This window comes from Hetaerina americana, unplaced genomic scaffold (genome assembly GCF_022747635.1).
Source record: "Hetaerina americana unplaced genomic scaffold, ioHetAmer1.1.p SCAF_6, whole genome shotgun sequence".
In the NCBI taxonomy this organism is placed as follows: Eukaryota; Metazoa; Arthropoda; class Insecta; order Odonata; family Calopterygidae; genus Hetaerina; species Hetaerina americana.
In genome coordinates this window covers 37,960,954-37,979,408 of record NW_027287205.1, presented here as the reverse complement: position 1 = coordinate 37,979,408, position 18,455 = coordinate 37,960,954, and the positions used below count along the sequence as shown (strand labels likewise).

The 18,455-nt window shown below is 38.9% G+C and overlaps 1 protein-coding gene across 2 annotated transcripts in view; it reads right to left on the bottom strand.

Annotated features, from left to right (window-relative positions):
* LOC139695255 (uncharacterized) overlaps positions 1–18,455 on the bottom strand; it is a 242,747-nt gene that overhangs the window by 130,538 nt on the left and 93,754 nt on the right. Inside the window, exon 1 of one of the 2 annotated variants that reach the window (XM_071593947.1) lies at positions 3,393–3,479. The exons of the other annotated variant lie outside the window; for it this stretch is intronic. Within the exon in view, the coding sequence (XP_071450048.1) occupies positions 3,393–3,474 (82 nt within the window). The 5' untranslated portion in view covers positions 3,475–3,479. Of the gene's footprint in view, positions 1–3,392; positions 3,480–18,455 lie in introns of those variants that run through there. 2 annotated transcript variants of the gene reach the window in all.

Genomic DNA, 18,455 nt, shown 5'->3' with positions numbered 1-18,455 from the left:
TTTCATCTCCCTTCCTCATTTGCTTAAAATTCTCCCTTCTACTATAAGATTCAACATCCAATCGCCAATTAAAACGTTCTGCATCCAGATATCCTGCCTCCTTTGGAATTCTTTCAATAGCCCTCAATCTTCCCCTACTATGCTATAACTTCTTCGTTGGTTTTCCTTTCCGCCCATTTCCCACATTCTATCCTTATCCACACTCACATCTCAAAAGCCAAAAATCTAAGCCTATCATCCGGCTTTGAGGATTTTGTTTCCGCACCGTACAAATCAACGTTCCTTGCCAATTATTTCCCCTAGTCTTTTCTCAACGCTCTTACTTTACGCCTCTATCATCAAGTCACTTCTTTGCTTTACGCAATTCTTCTTCGAAAAAAATGTGGGATATGCCGCGAGAGTAACTTTTAATGGTGCCATCCGCTAATGCGCATTGTAATGCAACAGTATTGAAGTGTAAAAATCATTCATCATCCCGGAACATACCGGCAAGGAAAATGATTTTAACACTTGGCAATTCTTTTCCTTAGGTCCCAAGTCCTTTGGCCATCTAGGTCCAAAGCACTTCCAAGATATGTAAACCTGCTCTAGTTTTAGCCTCCCAATTTGAACGGTTAACTATCTCGAAAACCTCACAAACTTTGTTTAACTTAAATTTGTTTAATATTCAATTAATTACATATCCATCCCAAATGATTTTGTGATATGGTCTGCAGTGATTTTCTACTGCGCCCATAAATGATTTTATCCCATTGGCTGATTGGCCTACTAAAGCTTAAAAAATTCAAATATTCTTTGTAACTTTGAATTAATGTTGCCTTAGCTCCGTAATTATCATCATAATATGAATATGGCCAACTAATATATGCCAGGAGTTTAAACTACAATCATGCATTAAGTTATTGGAATGAAAGAAATCCAATTCTTTAATTGAAATGGCCTCGAATTGTGAATTAATAATTGAGAATTCGATTCATTTCGGTCACGGTAAAAGATAATTACGTACAGAATACCGGGAGACCGCTTGTTCCCCTTTTGTTCATAAAATATAAATGCCCACAAATTAATTAGAACCCAGGATGTTTATGAGATAAAAGACGAGTGTAGTAACCAGATTAACAATAACTAAAACTATAAATCATGACTGTTAAACCTTCGATTTTTTTTAAGCATACAAGAATTATTCATATTAAGAAATTGGACAAAATTATCCCGTAAATAAACGGATAAACCTTTAACAGAGAACAGATAACAGTCGCGATATGTTTTGGATCCATAAGCCATTGTTATTTAAGATAAATAAAGTACTGAATAGATTTCCTTGCTTGCTAATTCCCTACAAGAACAAGTTGAGCAACATTCAAATCAATGGTTTCAAGTGAAATTTGCTAACGTTAACTCTGTAGTGTATGTATATTTGTCTCTAAAAATGTATTTTTTGTTCAATTTAAAAGAGGCAACGACTGATTAAAGAACGGTGCTAAGTTATGGCTTTGGAGACCCACATAGTATACCGAGCAGAAGCGCCGCTCACAATTAGACCGCATTTGTCGAGGCAGCGTAAACTATATTAACTCATACATCAGTTTACTCACTCATTACTGCCCATAATTCTTGGAGCAAGAGATTCCAAAGGAAGGAAGCAAGGATCAAAGTTGCGTGGGAGATGTCAAGTGAGAAACGACAGTAAATCAACTCAAAGCGACCGGACACGATTATTTTAAGAGAACACAAAAGAAACCGCTGACTAAAATAATTCACGGACTCGAAATATCCCACCGAAATTGAAGTATCCCTGAATGACGCGTCGGGTAAAAATGGTAGGGGGATAATACGGCGGCGGGAAAGGGAGATGATTTGAAATCATTTACCGATGGACGCAGAGCTGACGCGACGATCGGAGAACTGATTTGATTCCGTTGAGCTGGGATGTGGTTCTTGGGAGCTGAATGCGCCCACAATAACAAGCAAGGCGCGTAATACGAGCTCCGGAGCACAATGAGTCACAATTCTAGGACCTCTCGAGTTGAGATTCCTCCAAGGACGGGTACAAATGATGCGACAAGCGAGCACTGCATCACAACCAGTATGCCTTGCACTTGAGAAGATGAACACGTCTTCCTATTATGGCGTCGCAGTAACAAACTTCGGTTAAATCGACGTAGCAACAAAACAATACATCAATCAAATACTTTAGAAAAATAATTCTTTTGGACCTAAATATTACATATATATATATATATATATATATATATATATATATATATATATATATATATATCCCGTGCTTAACACTTTAACCTAATAGCTGGTAGAGACGGAATGTCATAAGCAGATAATAATACATTTGCTGTAGAAATGCGAGTAGAATTTTGTTCCGAAATTACTTGAATAACCACATCACTCAATGTAAAGCTTTTAAATATATTACACAAATTTTACGCTGCTCTCTGAGTTGAGACTGAAAGATTGCTAAAAAAAGCTTTTGATCATATTCAAAGAAAGACATTAATATAAACCACTTCTTTAAGATTGATTTTCAGGACATCGTAGGTCAAAAACCATTTCATTGTTAGACAAATTTTAATGCTATTATTTGGTGTCGGGTTAAAAATTATTGATGAAGTGGAAAATTTGAAAATGTATCCGATTATATTACAATGAAGAAAGGAGTTACTAAATGATCACTCACGAGAGTAGTTATTTCCCCCACAATATTAAATCTTCGACGGCACTGACAATAAGTGGTGAAAAAAGTTTTAAAAGTTATGCATTTCCTAGATGCGGCATAGGCTTTCACCACTAACGGTATTAAGTGCATAGCCATTGAAGCTGGGGATAACTGAACCTTTTAGAACTCTTATCAGCTCTATTCCAGTCCATTCATCACGAACTCTTTAAGACTTTTCACGAGTTCTCCTACTTCAAACTTATTCATTACATATCGACGCTCTACACCGTTAAGAGCTTTAGAAAGCTTACGTGAGGCCATGAATTCCAAATTTCTCGGGGCTAAGCCAATGTAACGCTACCCATTGGAACTAAGGAAATCATTTTACACATCGTCCACCAGAAAATAACGCACACACGAAAAACACTGCGGGAATGCACGCGAGTCTGCACGAACCCAAGGATGTGGCAGACAAGGACGAAATAATTAAGACTAATGAGCAAAACAAACAAACGACCGCGGACCAGCATTCAAAGAAATTTTTCCGATTCTTTTTTTTTCGCAGAAGCGAGAGAATATAAAAAAACACTACACCCTCCCGTGTCACGAGAGGAAAACAAAACAAAAACAAAACGAAATAGGAATGTCGGCGGATTTTTTTCTTTTTAATCTTTTCAAACAAACACAATCAAAAACACATAAATATTTTTTTTCGTCTCACCAGGATTAAAGGCAGCCGAAGGGCATGACGGGAGGAAGATCAGTACGGAGACGACCGCGGGCACCAGCGAGGACACTGACATCTTGTCTCAGCAGGCGCCAAAACGAATGAGATGCGGGAAGCAATGGCCTGCGTATCCCTTAAATAGGAGAGGAGAAAGAGGAAGTTGGGAGGGGGGAGGGGCAGGAGGAGGCTGGAGGAAAGAGTGAGAGACACACACGCACGCACACACACACACACTTGCACGAGTGTGTGTGTGTGTGTGCGTGTGTAGGGAAGCTGTGAGGGCGAAGGAGCCCCCTCCCAATTGCTCATCCCCTCCCACCCTTTGCATCCCACGCACCCCCACCCCACAAGACAGTCTATACCGCCTTCAGTCCTCCCCCCTCTGTCCTTCCCCCCGTCCCTCAAGCTCCTTAATCCTTCCCTCCCCCCACCACCACCCCATCGCGATAACCCTAAGACTAACCCCCGCCCCCGCGCGGGAAGATGACGAGGAGGAGGAAGGATTGGGAAGGGGGGGGGGAAATGTAACGGGGTGAGTAGTGGGGAGTGAGCGAAGGAGACGGGAGAGTGTGGAAGGGAAGGATGTAGGAGGAGGAGGAAGAAGTATAAGAAAAAGACGTACGTAAGGAATGAGGTGGAAGAAAGTGGCGCATATATCCCCAGTGTTGGGGAGTGTGGGGGGGGTGGTGGGAGGGTTAGGGGGTCTCATGCATGGATCTCGTTAACAGAACAAGAATGATCATCTGAGCGGGGTGATGAAGAATACCCCTGCATCCATCTTTCCCCTCCCGGGTCCCATTCTAACCCTTCCCCTCCCCTTTTGTCCCCTTCTCACCGGATCTCTCTCTCTCTCTCCCCTCATCTCATTCACCCCCGCCCCCCAACATCGGCCCCCGTCATCTCCGCTTCATCCCTCCCTCCCTTCCGCCCTAGCAAGTGCCGATACATCTTTCTCCCTCTCTCCACCCCCGCGTCTCTCGAGTAGGGCTAGTAGAACCGAAGTGGGCGGGTTGGGTAGGGGAGGGTGTGGAAAGATTTGAAATGGTCGCCGTTTCCCTATTAGGGCCATCTCCGCCCCATTCCCCTACTTTCTCCACCCTCCCTATAGGACCCATAATCCTTTCTTTCTATCCGGAGGGAAACTCGAACACCTTGGCAGCCCCTTAAAGAACCTTCTCTCCCCTCCTCCTCCAAGACCCAATCACCGCCCGTCCTTCCTCCCCAAGGTGCATGCACTGGGGGAGGGGGTGAACGTCACCTCACACGCCTCCAGCAACGCGGAGGGGAACAAAATGAACAAATGACGACAAACCCTCGCGCGGAAAAGAGTAACTTAGGCAAGTATTCTACCGTCCCGACTATGTATACATATATATATATATTTTTTTTTTGAGCGGGGAGGATCCGTCACGGGTACAGTCCCATTGAAGGGAGGACGCGATTCCAGCAAAAAAGGGGCAATCAAAATTCGCGGAATAAAATCTGCGATAACGTCTTAGCTATTTATTTTTCCGTATATAAGGTATAGGTAGAAAGGCACTGAGTTTCAAAGGGGGACTGGGTGTCAAATATATTGCGCATAATTAAAAAAAAATATTTTGCTCTTCTCATTTCCCAGGATTGTGAAAAAAAGTCAAAACTATCTGGAGAAATGAATTCATGCCAATCAGAAATAAATTAAGAATCAGCATGGAAAAAGAGGTCAACGATCAGTCGCTATTGTTTGCTGCATGATTTTAAACGGTTTAATGCTGGAGTCTTTGTAACTTAAAATTAATTCTTTACAATACAACGATTTCAAAGCGTAAAATCATTCGCCTCGACCGGTAAAATAAAAATATTATTATTATAATAATTTTTCCTCAAACATAATATTCTTTGTAACGTTTTAATTTTACTCCAGTATAACAGTTGATAGGGTCAACTCAAAAGTTAGAGATCACAAAATGGTCAAGGCGAATGATTTTTACACTTAGAAATTGTTGAATTTGAATGCGCATTGACGGATGACTCAGTTACAAGTTACTACCGCGGCATATGCGGTTTTTTTAAATTTATTCTTTGGTAAACATAAAAGACAAAACAAATAATCCTTAAACAACAAGGCATTCCTCTATTTATTTATTTGAGAAGAAAAGGTTCTCATGATACCTAGGCAATAGTTTCCAAAGACTACCAAACTGATCCCATTAGGTAGAATAACTTGTTTTTATTGGCGAAAACAGAGCAAATTACTTATCAAATCTAAACACTTCAATGTGTTTTTCCATAGCTGTACCCAAGCTAAATTTTATCTCAGACCCAAAAAAAAAGATATAATATCTTAATAAAATCAGAAATCTCATGTACACTTTCCTGATAAAATTTATTAGAAATGCAACATTAGAATAGGATATATTTTCCCCCATTAGACACGTAGAACTCGATTAGAGCACATCTACATTTTAGCTTGCAAATTTTGGATGGGTTGGGTTGGTGCGTATCGCTCGCAGTCTGCACCCTAGAAGGACAAGGCCGGGGAAATTGGAGGGGTGTCTCGTCGCTCCGGCTGAAGACGGTGCCTCTCGATTTATTTTTTTTCCGCGAACGCCTTTTTCCGGATGATTGATTGCCGCCGTCCACCTTCCCCCACTCCAAACCCTTCCCTTCCCCACTACACTCACCCACGCAAGACTCGGTTCTGGGAAAAACTGACGAGATAATTAAATGCGGGGAGGGGGAAGAGATGATGACTGATAATAACGGAGTCCCTGAAGAATTCGTATAATGCGCCCATTCATGCCCATCTTCTCAAGACGATGCAAGCAAAAGGACACCCGTAATTTTCGTTAGGAATTACGCTGTCCCGTTGATGCACAACGTCGGAGGGGAGACATAGCTACAATCTTTCCCTTATCCTGAAAGCATTTTTCGTGGCAGAAATCAGGGAATGTTCATTCGTGAAGATGTGACAGTAACAAAAAAAGGGGCTTCCAGCATGACGGGCAATTATGAATTACTTAAATGGTGGTGACGGTAGAAGATTTTGACTTGGTAGGAAACCCACGAGAAGACTCGGAAATGTTAGCTAAGCCATTCAAGATGACGATGTTAAGATATACAAATTAAGATTAGTGCCAGTAATACCAAGAGCATGGATCGAATTGAATCATGTCTCGCAGTCTTTTAAACGTCAGCTCCTCTTATTTAATTAAAATTACCATTGAATGTTAAAGTATTTTAAAAAAAAGTCAGAGATGGAAAATAGTTTGGGGATGAGCAACCGAAAAAAATTATTAAAACCAAATATCTATCTGGCAGACACATTTGCTATAGCACATGGAATTCCATCAACAGAAGTTTATGATTTGAATTAAAAGATATGTTAGGGTTGATTCAAGCATTAAATTTCTCCATATACATCCACTTCTCACCATTTTTTACGGGAAAAAATTTCAAAAAAACTTCGAGAGATGCCGCGATAATTAATTACTCGGGATCATCAAAATGATGAGCATCGAAACGGATGTACCTCACACCGTCAACGACTTGAGCAGGATTTGAACTAGTATCCCAGGAGGACCGGGATCAGGGACCAGACATGGAGGGATCCGGGTTTGAATCCCGCTCAAGACGAGCGATTTTTACCATGTGAAATTCCTTAATTTAGGAATAATTGTTTTAACCTAATTACCTTCAAGTTTCCATTATATTTCAAATACTCTTATACCATAGTCCATCTTAACATAGTCCCAACGTATTACGGGCGGAGGGATCACGAATATAAGATTAGAGAGATAGACTGCAAGACTGACAGGTTTAAAATGCCATTTTTTCCAAGAACAATAAGAGACCAGAATGCTTGTAATCGAAATCCCCCACCAGTCGGCTCGACATAATAAGTATTAACCTACAAGGTGGCGATTGCGCATGGTTATACTAGTATATTTATTTATATTTTTTTGCAGGTTCCGCCCACCCTTCCCCATCCATTTGAAAAACCCTAACCCCCTCATCCCTTACCCTTTCCTCCTGGTGCTGCACCCCCTGCCACACACCTTTTTGGTGGCTCGCAGGGTATTGATGTAGATGTAGATCTTTTCCATTCCTCGCTTACACAGTGCTAAGAAAATTATTTACGCTTAAAACATTCACTCAACGAAATTGAATTATGATTTACATGATGACGTATAAAAGTGCTAGGATAGCCTTAGAAGGTCTGGCCAAACATATAATGCACTATTGTCTGTAAGAAATATATTGACCACTTACAAATTACACAGTACCCCGCAAGCCGCCGCCAGTGCGTGTGGCAGTGGGTGCTAGGGCACCAACGTTTCACATATTAGTATGCACCGATACATAAATATACATGTATCTTTGACTACGGCGGGGAAATGTATCCAGCAAAGTTTAAAACCGTTCAAATCTTCATCCCGATGTATCGCATAAAATGTTTACGAGATTTTTCCAAACATTAATACTTATCACTTGGAAACGGAATATCACCAAACATGCTAGAATATTAATTTTTTCAACATAGAATTAAGAAAATGTTGACTACGCATGACTTAATCCGAAGCAACACAAACACCGTTGCCATAGGGTACCAACGTCACATAATCTACGGTCGTGACCACATTCCAGGCACTGACAACTTCGGCAAATATTTAGTACTCAAGAGTTAACTTATACGATAGGATGACAACTTGAATGCTCTCGTAATTATTGTAGTTTATGGGAATTGAGGGATGGTCAATATTTCACATACTTGATAATAACCTCTTAAAGCAGTCGACTACAAAACATAAATAAATTACAGCTATAAATTTTAATCAAGTGTTTCCAGTATTCGTCTACAACAATGTAGTTCCGTAATTAAAGTCTGTTTAACATTAACAGTAAGTCTGTTTATTTGGTGAATCAATAATGCCTTTGGTGGTGATTCAGTTGACTGATATAACTAATCGTAATTTTTCCCTGAAATCGCTTTTGCGTAAAAACCATTTGTGATCTGCCGTGCGAAATATACCAGTGTTCCGTGACTGTGTTTTTACCGCTCTCTCTTTATTTCTATCTAAGTATTGACGCACCCGTTTTTTAACTCAACGGCTATTATTTATAATTTATAATTATAAACTGCTATATTTATAACAAGTCTAATGCTACAGAAAACTTGCAAATCATAAGATGTAGAAAAAACTTTTCTGTGTCACCCCCCCCACCCATACGGTAACATCTACATCTAAATGGTGCCCTACAAGACAGTTCTAGGTGTGTAAAGTGTGTCAGGTGTTATTCCACATCAGGCATGCAAAATAAAGTTCAAGTTTCACCTAATTTTTTTTTACCAAAGAACATGTTAAATATTAGAAACGCTATTGTTTTGTTAATTGTTGTTAATTAAAGAAACAAGACAGATAATATAATTTTAATTTGTTTTAAAATATTTTCGAGCAGAGTAAAAAAATTATCCTTGGACATATTTTTTTATTATTTTGCTTTCATTTTGATTTGGCGTATTATGTTGAGTTCCGTTGGCCCGATAAGAATGTAATGAAGCATTATTAGTCGAGATTCCTGCGATGAAATGAATACTAAGCGATTCCAAGTATCTGCGTAAAAATGCTGAAATTGTAAAGGGAAAAGGAGGGTAGGAATAGGATAGGCATGTAATAAAGGGAAGATGGAAGTATGCGGGATTGAAGAAGGGTTTATTATAATGTCGGATATAAGTTTCTGTTTTGTTAGGAGAACATAAAAAAATTTATCGTTCTTCAGTCTCTGTCCACCAACAAGCTACGTTAAATGGTAGAATTATCCCATTACTCCCATCCTTTGACCTATGGGTGACCTTACCAGGAGTAATTATTATTGCTCCGGCTAGCACAGCTCTACGGGTAATTGGAGTGAAAATGCCATTTCCCCTCGTCAAGGTTGTAGACCGTGAGAGGGTATAGTTATTATGAGTTAATCTACCAATTAAGGTAGGTTTTGGATGGAAATAACTACCATATTAATATTTTGTGGCTCCTAACAAAACACAATACAGCAACCTACTTTACATCAAGTCCTTCTTCATCTCTGAGTACTTCCTTCCTCCCTTCATTCCGTCCAACTATCCTGTTCCTGCCCTTTCCTCGTTTACCTAAAATTCTCCCCTCAATTACAGTCTTCAACACCCCACTGCCGGTCAATACCCCCTTCAGCCACTTTTCCTGCCTCTATAGGATTTCTCCCAACAAACCCCTCTCTTCGCCCACCACACCAAGTACTTCCTCATTTGTTTTCTTCTCTGTCCATTTCACCTTCTCCATTCTTCTCCACACCGACCATTCAAAAGCCTCCAATCTACGTCTATCCTCCTGCTTCAATGACCACGTTTCCGCACCGTACATAGCTACGCTCCATATCAAAGTTTTTACGAGTCTTTTCTTAACATCCTTACTCAAAGTCCCTGTCATCAACTCCCTCCTCCTTGTGAAAGCCTCTTTGCCTAGCGCAATTCTTCTCCTTACGTCCCTACTACTTTGACCGTGTTGGTCCAAAACACTTCCGAGATACGTAAAGTGTTCTACCTGCTCTAGTTTTTGCCCTCCTATTTTAATGTTTAGCTAAGCCCTTTTCTTTCTGGAAAATCGCATAAATGGTAGAATATCAATAATAATAAAATAAACAACATACTAAGTAATTTAAAATTTTAAAAATTTGTTTCTCGTCTAATACGATCGTTTGGAGATGTTTTGATAACTTATTGTTCGCGGAAGTAATGACATCTTAAATCTGTCGTTTATATGAGCACACTTAGTTCGTCTAATATTATTTTAATGAAATCCCCTTTAATAATACGATTTTCAACATTATAACTAATGAAACCTGCTGCCAATTATTTCAAGAGGTTTATTTTGTGAGTTATCATTCTCTTCGTGAGTGATTCTCAAACTACGAGGGCTTTCCAGAAAGTAAACTCCGCTATGCTATAAAAAATACATTGGTATTGATACAGAAAATTTATTATTTCCATCTCAAAACTACATATCTCTGCTATGCTTGATATATAATTGCCCAAAATATTTAAACATTTGTCACATCTCTGAACTAGTTTACAAATTCCTTCAGCATAAAATTCTGCTACCTGAGAACCCAGCCAATTCATGAAGACATCTAGAAGTTCCTCGTCCGGACGAGCACCAAAAATGTGGTAGCCCTAACTTTTCAGTCGCGTTTCCATGCAACAGAGTCGCCGGTTTTCACGAAATTTTTCGTCAATTTTCCGGCACAATTCATTGTTCACCACAGACGGTCGGCCACTTTATGTGGTAGCCTAACATGTAACAGAGTCGTAGAAATCCATGGAAAACTTTCTGAAGATATGCGATATCGTAAAACGCCGGTTTTCACGAACTTTTTTCTCAATTTTCCGGTGCAGTTTATTGTTCACCACAAATGGGTGGCCACTTCTGTCATCATCATGGACATTTATGTTCATTCTTAAACAAACGGCAACACTGACGTGCAACTCGTCACTAATCAATCACATTTGGTCCGTGCAGAACACAAATTTCCCGATTAATTTCAGCAGCTTTGAAGTTTTTTTTTTAATCAGAAAAAACCTTCTCGCTAAAAGAACTTCACATTTGGCGGAAATTTCAATTAAATTGTTCGTTTTGACTCGATATTTTAAACAAATGACAAGCGGTGCGACTTTCCAACCACTGCATCTAGAGGTGTACCGACATACTGTGTAGGTCAATGCAGCGACCGTTTGGTTAATTTCACTACTTCTCACGTTACACGGAAACGGAGGCTCTAACATTTTCTCTAACAATCTAAATATACCACTAAGTTTAACACATACAAATTTTCAAATCTATCTCCTATTTGCTCCTTATCAATCGAACTTCATAAGTATACCATACGTAGATATGTATGTATATATACATATATATATATGTATATATATATATATATATATATATATATATATATATATATATATATATATATATATATATAATGTATACCCATTAGTATACCATATACCCTGTATGGGTACTAGCAGCATATTATAAATGAGGCCCAACCAGCCAAAGATAACATCGTCCTTCAACCTTCTCACACATCCCCATTCTTCCAATAAATCTTAATTTTTTACTAGGTTGTCCATTGATTCTCCGCATTATTCAACAATGAGATGTAGTGAGTAAGAATAAGGCCATAGTATTCTATCAAGTCTTACCTAGCTAATTCGGTATATTTGATGCAACACACATTAGTTAAATATCTAATAAGGTCCGAAGGTGACGTTGAATTCTATTAATAACTTTTAACACTTGGGGCTAGTTGTTTTGACATTATGGACACCACAGACTTAATGGAAACCAGGGGCGGATCAGGCAAAGGATCAGACAAACTGCTGCTGACTCCCAATATGTGCATATTCCCAGTGCCGTAGGACTTTATTTGCAATACGCTCCATACTCGCCTATCAACATAACCTTCTATTTTTTTAGGTAGAACTATGTTCAAATTTTGCTGCTGCTGGAAAGTAAGCTAAAAGGTGCTCTTCGGTTCGCTACGTGGACGTCATATGCGGACAAAATGTAACTTGGTCTTCATTTTACTTGGCATTCCAAATGTTTAGTCACACCTTTTCGCAGGAAATTAGTTTTAAAATGTTTTCATGAATGTTTTTTGTTTTTTTCTTATTCTTCCCTGAGATCTACTTGATGCTAAAATTTTACTGTGGAGAATTTGTATTTTAAACCTAATTTCGCTTTAACAGACAAATAACTCATTGAAATATACGAGGGTCATCCGGAAAGTAGTACCCGTTCGTGCCGCATGAAGTGCTGACGACGCGAGTAGCCGCTGGACGAGGTCAGATAGCTTCAGTGGCTTGCCTGCCTTCTCTGAGCCAAGTTGCGTGACGCTAGCATTGCCTGTGTTGTTTCTGTGATTGTTTACAATGTTTAAAAAAATTGAGAACGCCGCCAGTTGTGAAGTGAGGGCAGTGATTAAATTCCTCAATGCAAGAAACGTTCGCCCATGTGATATTCATCGCCAATTAAAGGAGGTGTATGGAGACAATGTAATGGACGAGTCGTCTGTTCGGCGGTGGTGTCGCAACTTCAACATGGGGAGGGGGAACACACACGACGATGAGCGTTCGGGGAGGCCGTCTGTCATTACAGACCAACTGGTGAGCTCAGTTGACGAATTCGTGAGGAACGATCGGCGCGTCACAATTGATGACATCTGTGAGCATTTTCCCAATGTTTCTCGAACAATTGTTCATGAAATTGTTAAACACCATCTGCATTATGCAAAAATTTGTGCAAGATGGGTCCCTCGCGTATCTCAATGAGCTGGCGGCGAAGGACTATGCAGCAGGAATACAGAAACTTGTCACACGTTATGACAAATGCCTTAATTTGCTTGGAGATTATGTTGAGAAGTAGTTTAAAGTATCCTCTTTCAAATAAAATTTTTTATGTTTGTTAATATTTACTTTTGTGTCTTTATTTCACGAACGGGTACTACTTTCCGGATGACCCTCGTATTACAAAAATTTGGGGTATGTCTAGATAATTTACGCTCGTGGAAAATATGTAGAGGATGCAGTAAAAGAGGCATGGGAAGAACTGAATGTTGGGATAGAAGTCAGTAGGGAAACCATAAAGTCAGGTTTGCAGGCAATCAAGCTTTGGCTTGCCAGTAAGCCAAGGCGTTGCAATTAATTGCTGAGCGCAATAAAAAATTAGTGTGATAGTAATGAGATGAAAATGCAAAAAAGAGCAAAGGCTTTCCAGAGAAGAAAGTTATGTTAAACGACAAAATAAGAGAGTAAAAACCACAATATTTGGAGTAGTTTACCTATTTTTGTGTTTTTTGGATCAATATGGGCAAAGCAGTAGAGAAACATCGCAAGAAAAATCGCGTTAGCTAAAGAAGTTTCCGCCCGAAGGAGAGAGTTGATGGAAGGGGTGTTGAGTAAAGATGTTAAGAAAATGTAAGAGAAAACTTTGATATGAAGAGTAGTTTTCGACCCAGTTAGACTTGGTCATTGAAGCAAGATGAAAGACATTTATTGAAGGCTTTTGAAATGTGGGAGTGGAAAAGGATGGAAAGGGTAAAATGGACGGAAAGGAAGAAAGATGGGAGAAATCCTAAGGATGCAGGAAATATTGGATGTAGAGCATTCAAATCGGGGATCGAATACTGGACACTGAGATAGAGAGGAGAACGTTATACAGGCGAGGTAAGGAAAGAAAATGGTTGAGAATTTCGGAAATAATGAAGGAAGAAATTATCCTGAATTGAAGAACAGTTAAAAGTTTTGTGGGGAATCGACTTGTGTCTTTATAGGTGTTTATGCCCAAGTGTGAGATCGCGAGCTATTTTAAAGGAGAAGGTTAAAAAAATAGAACAAAAGTAATCAAGGGTGAACAAAAAAATATTAAAAATCGGACCTTCTATACAGTATTGCGGAGTATGTATTTTATTGTAAGAGCGCGACTGATCTGTGGGAATGAAACATAGAAATTTATAGAGGAGAAATTAAATATTTAATGAATGCTCGAAACTGTCGATTGTCCACGTGACCTATTGCTCATGAACCCTGTCTCTTAAATCCCGGGAGTGTTGAATATTTTTCAGAGGTATCTCGATCCCTACTTGAGGTGCTTTGTGGAGGGCACTTTGAGTGAGTACGCCGTCCGTCGGATGGGACGTTAAGCTGCGGACCCCTTTGCGCCTTTCGTTAAGAGTAGGCTAATGCCGACGCCGGGTTTCTCTCCACCCTTCATCCTTTCCTGTCCATGCCCTATGGCGCAAATGACCTCAGCTGTCGGTCACCTCCCCTAAAAACTACTACTACCCTGTCTCTTCCAGTCATTGCCCTTCACTTTGTTTCTACCGAAGTGTGGAGATAAGTTGCAGGTGATTAGTTGCAGGAGTTCATCTATAGATTGAAATGTTGGACAGAATGAAGGGCGGTAAAAAGTATGCGGAGTTGAATGACAGCTTAATGTAGCTTCAGAAGTCAGTTTGTCTTGTTAGAAGGCGCTAGGAAATGCGATGTTAAATCTTCGTCCATACAAAACCTAACTTAAACGGTCAAACGCTACAAATCATAATATCAATATACAGGTGGGCTGCTTATGTATGCAGTCTAAATCGATCCATATAATGTTTCTGAGAAGACGGTTCCACATTTGAAATAACCAATTTGAATACGGGAGAGTATTTTCCTCTGACGAGAAATTATTTCCAAGATTTGATATTCCATTAGGTTAAAAATTATGCTATCTGAACCAATTATTGTTAAAATTCCTTAAGTAATATTGTATCTTCTTTAACACAATGTTTAAGCCTAATTTTTGTAATATTTCCTTCATGAATGTTTTCACTGTGTACTGGCACAAATAGATATATTATAAATAAAATTACAATGATTACGTGGCAAAAAGGTGAGAGTGGAAGGAATTATATCGCGAGGAAGGGTAGTAATGAGATGAAAAGATACGTATGTTTTAGTTGGTCATCAAAGCGAGAAAGGGGACAAAATTGGACTAAAATTGAGGAGAAGAAGAAATCTATGGATAGAAAGTTGTATATCTGCTTTCAGGCGCTACTACCGGATTTGTAGATGAAACGTGTCCGGGTAAGTAGATGCATTCATGTAGGATTATCGCATTCTGCGCTCAAACGGACATTAAAAAAAACATGTTTTGTGAAACTTTTTCCCAATGTCAAGGTTCACTTCAGTTTTTCTCTCTTCTTTGGTTTAAAATTTCTCAAAAAGTTTTTACCTGTGTGGGAAGATTTAAATGATAGCGATATAAATAATCCCTCGAACAACCTGGAAGATCACGTTATGTAATAATGCACAAAAGTTTAAACCAACGTTTAAGGAAAAAACCTTTGATATTTCGCCTCGGTGATCAATAAAATTCACCATTTCGCAAGTTTACGAAAATAAAGAATTAAACCAACAGTGATAGAAACACGGATTGAATTGAAATTTGGTATTTATTCCACGGCAACAGAAACACTTTAAAAATGGAAACAAAGACGTGTTTCCAAGAATATCGTCAACATCTGATGTTGATAAAAGTTCCAAGGAGGCACCTCTGTTAACTTTAGGGAATGGGGGTAAAAAGGGTTTGTTCATAGTTGTAGATTGACGGGTGTTTGACGAGGAGCGAAAGGGAAGAGGGAGATTTTTGAGTATGTTGGCTTACTACACGATGTACATATATTGCGGAGTTACGCGGATTAAAGCAACGGGTTGAATTCCCTGGAGCAATTTTAAATCCTTCACTATAACACAGACTCTTTCTACAACTTCATAGTAACCCGCAAACTGCCGCAGGGGCGTGTGGAGGGGGCTGTTAGATCACCAGTCATGCATGTATAATCGCAAGCATTACACCTCTACCCAAATTCCAGATTATGCCCTCGGAAATAGTTAATTACACGAAAGAAGGTCGCAAGAATATTGAATATCAGGGTATATTACAATCACGCCGGAAAAGTGTCAAAAATATAGGCCTATTTAAAATTCATTCAGAAAATTGATAAAATATATGCACTACTAATACTAATAATACCCTTCGTACCAACAATCACATATATTTTGATTTATAATCGTAAGAGGAAAAAACAACTTTTGTAATCTCTTTGATTTTACGTACGTGATCTGATATACCATAGTAATTCAGGATCTGTAGTATGTTTTTCACTTCCTCGGATAAGTGATTTTCCTCAAATTCACGAAGTAAATTTAACCTGTGCTTGAACAACCTCGTATTCCGTGATTTTTAGGAAAGTGACCTTTTCACATTTAATCACTAAATAGAACCCAAGCGTCTGAATATTTGTAGGCGAACACTAAAATTCAATTGTTTCGTCAAACACGCCAATTATTATATGATTTGTAGAGATATTTATTAGTGCATGGTCGGTAGGTTCATGATAGCCTGTTCTTACAAGAAACTTTATATTCAAATACATTTATGAAATATTATTAGTGCGAATGTGGCTGGTGTGCTAACAACCCATTCTACATCCTTACAGCGTCTTGCAGATTATTGTGTACATGTAATACAAGCGGTTCCCATCTTAAATCTACCAATATTGCAACCTTATAACCTCTGCTTTGTTCACATTGATTCCAATCTCATATCTATTCCATTGATTTCCTAATGCGTTCACCAACACTAGTACCCCTTGGCTGACTAGCAAAATAAATCTTGATCATCTGAAAATATAACTAATTTCTTGGATTCCCCACCAAATTACATTCCTGCAGGGCCTGTCTCATGCCTCGACACCTTCCAGGAAGCATACCGCGACCGGCAGAGGGGCTTGCAACAGTGCGCCGATGCACAATGTTTTGAAGTTAATGCCTCATTACTGCAAAGGCATCACGCGCTCCTCTCTTCTTCCTGAACGTTAAATTTTCATCCCCTAATTAATTATTTGCATTACTCGTCATTCCCCTATTGATTATCCTAAGAACCACTGCAGCTGCTGGCGAAATCAGAAATCTTCCGAAATCAAAACTTTTTCTGTAGTCTTCATTACCTAATAGCCTCAATGGCATCACGCTTACCGTAATCAAATATATTGTATGAAAGTTAAATGTTAAACATATACGGGAGCAAATTTTCTGTCTCCTCTTTTTCCACTGCAGAAATTGCCAGCAAAATATTATTCGTACAAGTGTACAGTGAAATCAAAAGATTTTTGCATTTTGTTTGGAATTTAAACCAAGCCATTCCTACTTAGAGTAGAGCAGCGTAAACATATTACGAAAGAATAATATGGTTAACGTTAGCGCTGGACGATTCAATTTAGGTGAGCAGATGGAAAGAGGGCCTTTCATAGTGCGAAGTTTAAACACGCAAGCATGACAAATTACCGAAGGTGACAATGTGACAGACGTCGCTTCTCTATTTGGAGCGCTTCCAGAAGAACGTGAGGATATTCCCCACCGCAGTTGAAACGTTCTTTTCCTAAAATCGATTTTAATCCTAACCAGCGTAGCAATTTAAAAAAAAGTGGTGCAACGTATTCAAATGGTGGAAAAAAATGTTCATGTCCCCATTTCATTTGCAATATTTACACTTTAAGCGCAGATACACGGACTCCTTATTGAGTCTCATCAAGAGTGTTCACTTATATTTTAATTAGAATGGAGGATATTAAGTTAAAATATTTCCTTCACTTAATCATATTTATTCGAATGCAATGCTTTATTAATCGATTAAAAATTATATCTTCCGATGATAATGAGTAACTTACGTAATTTTTCATATTAATTACGAGAGGCTTTGGAATTCAATTCCATTAAAGATAATTTTTTATACCAATTATGAATGTACGCAGTGCTAACGAGCTATTAAACGGTTACTAGATTAAAATCTGCTATTATTTGTACACTAGAGATTGCAGGATTTTGCTTCAGCCAATTAATCTGTCATACCCCCCAAATTTCGGGCATCACATTAAATTAATTTAATCACGTACCGCGAATCATTAATTTTCATTCAGGAATAACAATTAGATTATGAATTTTTATACTAGTTTAATTCTTTCCGGAATAAACGTATTCTACTTTAAAGTCTCAGCGTCTCATAATGCCATTTTCATGGAATAATACTACAATATGCCAGACACACAAGATTTTCATCGAGTCGCTGCCAAATTCATACCTCGCCGTCGAGTTCAAGTCTGTCAGGAACCGTTTCATCGAGCTTAAGAGGATAAAACCCTCTTGTCCAGGATCATAACAGGTGATGAGTTATGGGTCTATGGATATGGCATAGAAGCAAAAGAGCAATCTTCACAATGGATTGATGAAACATTCCCCCCCCCATCCCAAAAAAGCTCGACAAGATTGCTCGAATTTCAAGGTGATACTGACTGTTTTTTTTCGATGCAAAGAGGGTTGAGCATCACGAATACCTACCTTAAGGGCAGACATTCAACACGAAATACTACCTGAGGGTTATGAAACGCTTAAGAGTGAGAATCAAGCGAAAACGGCCCGATCTTTGGAGGAGTGGTGAG